This window comes from Atta colombica, unplaced genomic scaffold, assembly GCF_001594045.1.
Source record: "Atta colombica isolate Treedump-2 unplaced genomic scaffold, Acol1.0 scaffold49, whole genome shotgun sequence".
In the NCBI taxonomy this organism is placed as follows: Eukaryota; Metazoa; Arthropoda; class Insecta; order Hymenoptera; family Formicidae; genus Atta; species Atta colombica.
In genome coordinates, this window is record NW_017259538.1 from 2,015,386 (window position 1) to 2,023,299 (window position 7,914).

The 7,914-nt window shown below is 26.3% G+C and overlaps 1 protein-coding gene across 1 annotated transcript in view; it reads right to left on the reverse strand.

Moving 5' to 3' along the window:
* Positions 1-4,909: 4,909 nt before the first annotated feature.
* Positions 4,910-7,914, reverse strand: part of LOC108691649 (sodium channel protein Nach-like) — a gene marked incomplete at its 5' end in the record, with an annotated part of 3,315 nt that continues 310 nt past the window's right edge. The window contains 4 exon segments of the mRNA XM_018199500.1: positions 4,910-4,977; positions 4,980-5,058; positions 5,565-5,739; positions 6,730-6,793. Of these exon segments, the coding sequence (XP_018054989.1) occupies positions 4,910-4,977; positions 4,980-5,058; positions 5,565-5,739; positions 6,730-6,793 (386 nt within the window).

Genomic DNA, 7,914 nt, shown 5'->3' on the forward strand with positions numbered 1-7,914 from the left:
ACGAATTGGCTTTCGAGCGCGAGTTTGTTAAATGAGTGAGCAACATCCTGCATAAATCCTGTTGAAGCAAAATTTTATCGTACTAAGACTTTTTAAATATAAAACGTTAATGTTGCACGTAATTTAGAGTAATTTCAAAGATACAAATAAAATAGTATGCAGTTTAAGGATTATCATTTTAAATTAAAAATTAATTATAGTATATCTGAAAAACAAGAAAAATATAAAAAGACACGCATAGTATACAGACACACATAAATATAAAAAATTTTTTTATTTTTGGAATTATTACTTTTACGAATTATTACTTTTTTTCAAAGTACGTTCTTCATATGACATTATTTTAATAATAATAATATCATATTTTTTAAATTAATGTTTTTGTATATTAAATCCTAATTATACAACAATATATTAATTAAATTTATAAACAATAATTTAAAAGTATTGTGTATTTCCCAAGTAGCAAACTAAATTCATATGTCATTTTGATGTCCAACAACAATAATGTTTGCATATTATCTGAATTAATTCTTGAATATGATATTTCTACTCCTTTCTTTTATCTATCTTTAGTTTTACATATTAAATATTTTATATTTAATACAAAATTAAAGCTCATTATTAATTAAAGCAAAGGTTAAAAAAATTTTTGTTTTGAAAAGTCAAATTTAGCAGCAAGTCTTTTATGATACTTATATAAATTTTTGCCTTTATATGTATATAGAAATTCCTACATAATCCTGTATTTAATTGTGCATACACTAATCATACTGTAAATAAATGTGATTTTGGTTGAATTTACCTCTCAAACCAAGGTCTTTGAGAATCGACAAGATATTTTAAGCTGTTTATACTGGAATAACTACAATACAATTTTAAATACTTTAATATAGTCTTCAAGCGCGAATTCTCCGAAATTTTTGTCATCCATGCTTGCTTGATAAAAGTATTGTTTTTAGATTTAACTTTATCTTTTTCATCCTCATTTTTCAACATCATTTATTATCTGTTTTTAACACATATAACAGAAATTAGTTCCAGACTTAAATAATTATTTAAGATATAATGTACTATTCACATTATTGCATGTATGCAAGTTTTTAAATTGATCTTGAAATTAGATTATTCATAAGATTTAAAAAAATAATCATAATAAAAATCTAGTAAGAATTATTGAAAACCTTTTTTTCTATTCCGTACAAGATGATAGTTAAGCACTTTAAAAGGTTTTAAAGAAAAATTTTTCATATTAGATAAAGCCGAAAATTTGATATGACCTGTATATATTCCAACGGCTTAATTTTAAACATACAAAATGTCAAAATTGAACAAAAAATTTTTTCTAAATAAGTTTTTTTTCTATATATGTATTTCAAAAATAATTTGGATTATTTTGATGAAATTTTATATGTTTAATGTTTTAACAAAATATCTTGAGTAGTTTTTAAAATTTTAGAAAAAAATAAAATTTGTCTTTTAATTTTATATCTTTGAAACTATGCCGTTTTTTGGACATATGATAATATGAAGTTTCCATCTCTTGAATTAATCTGAGTAATCATACTTTAAATTCTTTTGAAGTACTTAATTATCAATCACTGTATAAATATAACGATGCATAAAAATATTGAATTAAAATATTGGTCTCGCAAATATTTGTAAAATTACAATTTTTAATTCAGATTCAAAAATACAATTTATGATAAACCATACTTTATATTACTCATATTTCTTGACCAACCATTCTATAATATATAGGGTGTTACCAAAATCCGGACAAATCGAATAATTTCTTCAAATGTTTTTAATGAAAAGTTAAATATTAAAAAATCCTTTTACATTTACACTTGGAGGACCTAGTAGAACACAATTAATTGATATACTATTAGCTTGAATGACGATTGTCGGTCTGAAACATTCGCATGCACGATGTAATGTAGCACTGTCTATGTCAATGAATGCTGTCTCAATAGCGGTCCTTAACGGACATCACATTGAAATACTGAGACTTGTTTGTGATCCTTTCAATTATACTCCATACATAGAAGTCCAAGAGATTTAAATCTAGGCTGTTGGGAAGTCAGAATGAGAGCCGAGGCGAGCAACTCGGCTTGTCCTCAAAGAGGACATTTGTCGTATCTTCAATCGTATCTGTGTACGATTTGTATCGAAGGTCCTCCTCGGCAATTCGACGCATTGTTTGACTTACACCAAAAATCGATGCTAATTTTCGCAACGATTGTCTTGGGTCATCCAAAATTAGCACTTGAGTCCTTTCAACGACTGCGGGAATCCTCGCAATGCGTTTTTTCGAGTGACTCTTCCTCGCTGATATACTGGAACCTTGGACTTCTAAAACCGTATATTTTGCCACAACGTCATAAATATCTCGGGTATCCAAAGAATCGAATTATTTTCGTTGCTGAGCGCCCAGCACGAAGGCCTTCGATGTTCGTGGCTCTTCGATTATACTTAGTTTTATCGCGGCCATTAGAAAATATGACTGTTTACTAAAAGCATCATGCTTTCTTGAATATCAACAACAACCTCTGGCAGAGGCATAATATAGCAGAAAATTTAAATTGAAATTTGTCCAAATTTAGTGACGCATTCTGTATGTACTTACCTTTATCAATTGGCTTCTATTTTATAAATATGGACCAAGATGCAAGACCAAGAGATATATAAATAAAAATGAATTCAATTATAGATGCATTATGCAATTTTGCAGGCAGAGAATATTTATTCTTAGAATATTTCAAAGTCAAACAATTATTTATCAAACAATTATACAACGATCTAAATTTTGCAGAATTCTAACAGCAATCGTGAAAAAATAAAATATAATAAATTAATAGATTTATAACAATTATAATCTTTTGAGTGGTAGTATATACAATTCACTTGCTTTAATAATCGTAAAACCCGCGCAACCGATTATAAAAAAAATGAAAGAAAATTTTATAATCAAATGTACAACACAAAATGAAAACTCCCGAAATGCAATTATACTGTATTACGGACGGCGCAGATATAATAATATCCTGAGCACTTGTGCGACGTAAATGATATCGTAAATTGCGATTTACATTGAGCCTTGGGAACTGCGCATGCGATTCGTGCATCTTGATTCCCGTTATGATAAAAGGAAATAGCAAAATCAGATCGTGCATATGATATTGTTTTGTTATTATTATTTTTCTACTTTTTATGTTATTATTTTATATAATTATTATTTTGCTACTATACTGCGCCATCTCTTGTTATCGCATAATATAAAACTATAACATTCATCGTTTTCCCGATAATATGTATCATAATAATGTATCATAATTATAAGTGTGCAATACATAGGCATTAATGTATCGCATGATTTTTAAGATAAAAAAGAAGCTGAAAATTTTAAAATACTATATTTTATGTGTTAAAAGTTTTAACATTTTATTTTTTACAATTACATTAATAATTTTTTGCATTAATAGACATTATATATCAAACAAAGTTTAATTTCTTAAATGCGGAATGTCTGTATTAACAAATATCATAAATCATTTTTTGACAGCATTAATCAATAAAATAATAAAAAACAATGCGATATTATACTTAGAATTTTCTGCAGTATTCATATTAGCATATATGATACCATATATTATATTACAATAATTACATTGTTGATATATCACAGTTTAAAGCCTGAGCTTAAATTAATTATATTTAATAAACTTGTGACATTTACATGGATTTCTCGCGTTAAATTGATCTATTTCATTCGATGATCCAAAATTGGACCCAAACCTTCTTTGGAGAGGCTTCGAAATAATGTTTTGCATTGTTTCATTGTTTTTCATTGTTTGTTAGACTTAGATTGTCAACCTATGTCTAATCCAATCTGGGAAATCAATGCATATCTACTGATATATGGACAACATATCTCGATGATTTGCCATTTTGAGACATAGACTTTATAGTTTCATAACAATTATAATTTTTGAAGTAAACGCAAATGCAATATAATGTCTGTCTTTATTAATCATATAAAAATTAAAGAAAAAAATAAAGTCCTAGTTTTATTTCCAATCGCTGATAATACCTGTCACTTCGTCATTGATGTTAGAACTAGAATCGATTCTATTTATGGAAACATAATAAAAAGCACAGGCAATAGGAACAGGAAATGACAAATTTCAACCTATCAGAAATCATGTATACTAGAATAGATGCTTTCTAAAATTTCTTGTTCTCTGTTCCTATATTGTGTTTTTTAATCATATTTTTTATTATAATTATATACTATATATGCATAATATATTGTTATATTTATGTTATATTTATGTACTGAAAAATGGTGTAATTTTGATGCAATCGGTATAATATTAGTACATTAAAAAAAAAATGGCACTTATCCAAAATCAAAATGTACAGTGTCTTAAAATATCTTTAAGATGATTTTAATATATCTAGTTTATGTTGCGATTTAGATATACTTGTTATTATTATCAAAATTTCGTCAATCAATGATTTTAGATTAAAATTTTTAATTTTATGGTGCAAAACAAAAGAGGATCGCCGATTTTAATTGATGGAAAGTCTACAGATTGATTCCGTTTTTACCGGTGATCTTGGTTTAAATTTCAAATTAAAAGTATATTTTGTTAAGAAAATTTTTATGTTTTTAAAGTCTAATATATTAATTAAAATAAAATTATTTTAATCAGAAATTTTCTTGAATAATTTCATGATAACTCCGTCAGTTAATATCTAGCTTTTTAAATAGAGAATTTGCAGTATTTCGCTGAATGCCAAGATCGCGGCAACATGTCTATACGTAGGCAAATTAGTCGAATAAGTAGTTAAATTACTGCGTGTTGTATTCTTCCCGGAAATACATTTTGAAAGCACGAGATACTTATTCGGGAATGTCGTTTCTTTCACGCACCTAATTGAAGGTGCAACAGTACCCGTCCTGCGTTTTGCGAACTCAAAAAGCTCTGAACAATTTCTGTCGATTCCATGCAACATACATTTCAATAACGTCGTCGAACATTGTGGCGTCAACTGGAAAATGTAAATACACAATATGTATTGTAAATCTTCAATTTTTTATATAAGCAATAACAACGGTAGCTGACAGCTGCGAAGTAAATAATATTTTGATTGCTCTTTGGAGGAAATCTTTTATTTAAAGTGCAGAAAAGTAAACGTGTTTGTCTGCAAATAGTATTTATATATTAAAAATCACTAGAAGATGGAAAATTAGGAAGATAAATTTAGACAGAGAGTACTCGCGAGAAAGATAGGCCTAGATGGGATCACGCTTTTCGAAGAAATTTGCATTTAAAATTAGACAGATTTGAATTTAATTTCTATTATTATACTAAACAATAAAATTTATACAATTTATACAATTGTCATTATCAGTTATCTAATTATTATGCAATTAAAAGAAGTTTACACGTATATTTGTATATTTATAAGAAAAGTCTAATAAAAGTGTTTTTGTAAGTATAACTTTAGTATATCACATATTTGAAATAAGATGTTGATTGAGTTTACATACGTACAGTTTTCATTATTTGAGCGATATCATAAGACCCGTTGTAATAAGTTGTTAAAAGTTTATCTAATTCCACATCATTGCTATTATCTATGACCATCATAGAAACATACAGATTACCCAGCTGCATTATCAAATTGAGAATTTCATCGACTGATCGGTTCGTGACTTTTGCATTAGAACTAATTTTTTTTAAAAATATTGTATTTCAATTAAAGTCACATATGATACATATGTGTTTCAAGGACATTTTTAATATATAGTAGCGAAGACAAAAAATGCATGACTTTCTTTGACTAATTGATGTCCACATTATTCAATAACATAACATATTTCATATGTTATTCATATATTTTTATAATACGTTAAAGTATATTATTATATTATACTATGGAAAATATTTTAAAACAATGTTTATAATATAAAGTTGGACAAACTGGTGTCTGTAATGAGAAAAGTAATACTTTCAAAGTTGGTAAGTTTTCACTCGATGGACAAATGGACAAATTGACGGTACGTCACATAGAATACAATGCTGTCAAAACTAGCAACAGATCTACTAACAAATATTAATAACGTATTTTTTCATATTATAGTTACTTTCTTATTAATTAATTTTTTGTAATCGTAAATAAAAAGAATGTATTAAAGTAAAATTATTAAAAGTTTCGGAAAAAAACAGTTCTTATAGTATAATTATTTTTTTTGTTGTCTTTCATAATTAAATCTTTTAATTTAGAATAAATTGTATTTTCTTTGAATTATATTTAAAAACAACATGAATATCTTTACTTGAAAATAAAACATGATGAAAAATTCAAATCGAGCATTTTTGTTTAATCTCTATTATACATGAACCTATGTCATATGATATTTATATCTATTATACTGTATAAGTGTGTAATTCGAATAACTTTGCATTATATAATTCCATTTATTTAATTATTAAAAAATAATGTTACACATTTTAATTTTCATATAATAATAACTTTAGTAGCATATCATATATATTTAAATGTGCGTTTGCTAGTAAAATATAAGAGGGACGCGAATTCTCATAAGGATATCCTTAATAGTAATATTTCATCGGTATCCATATAAACATAAATGCATGATATGTTTAATATATATGAATGTAATTCGCATTTATTTAGTATATAAATCCAACTCACATATTGATCGCCAGTTTTTTCGCAGATTGCAAACTAATCCTGTTAATGGAGCAGATGGCGATTCCTAAAAATTGTTGAGATATATATTTTTTATCAATGCGATAAAATAAAAAAAAAAGAGAAAATTACTAGGAAATCATATATTTAAAGCATAAAACCTGTTTATACTTATTAAATATTAATTGGTAAACCTTTCCATTTAAACAAACCTTTCCAGTCAGCCGCAGACGTGTACTGAAATATACGGGTACACATATAACGTATTCATATTTTATTTTGTGTAATTATTAATGAGAACTATAATAAGATATCCGTATGTTTAAGTACATTTATAATCACACGAATAAAATATGAATATCTGTCACGTGTAACCGTATATTGAAACATATCCAGGTAACAAGCTACATCATTTTGTCGTCATTTTGACATCAGCTTTCTATCAAGGTATGGATGCATGCATTTTAAACTGTATTTCGATATACAGTGTTAATTAGTTGTGTATCCGTATTATATATTAAAAATTTCACATATTAATTAAACGTGTACATTTATACACGTGTATCTCTAACATATGTACAAAACCATGATCTATAGTTCCTATACTTTATTCGTTACTACTTAACTTTTGAATCATATATAAATTGAACAGGAACAGTATTGATTTGTTATTCTTCCGTGTTTATCATGAGAAAGTATCATGAGAAGATATCATGAGAAAGACTTTTATTTAACGTATTGAAGATGGCTCGAAGCAGATCCGGAAAACATATTTAAAGATTTTAATTTAAGGTATAGATATTTTATAATAAAGAATTTCATTTCGCACTGATTATCGCGCAAAAAATTCTCATTAGTTCATTTTGTAATTTTATTATTGATAAATTATTTTCTTATATAATTTTTGTTTTTAAAGCAGGAAATTTGTATTTTTAAGTGAAGATTTAATGCGTAAAACGCATTGAACATATGCACGTACTGTACTAGATTGCGTACAATTCGTAAATTGCATACAATTAATTCATAAAAATTGTTTTGTTAACAACTTTTTAATAAATAACATTAAAATCAAGATCAAAAAGTCAAGATTACTCGAAAATCATTTGATGTTGTATAAAGGGAAAGGTTTATCAAAACAAAAATACCTGTTTAAAAAAAAAATTATATATATATATATATATATATACA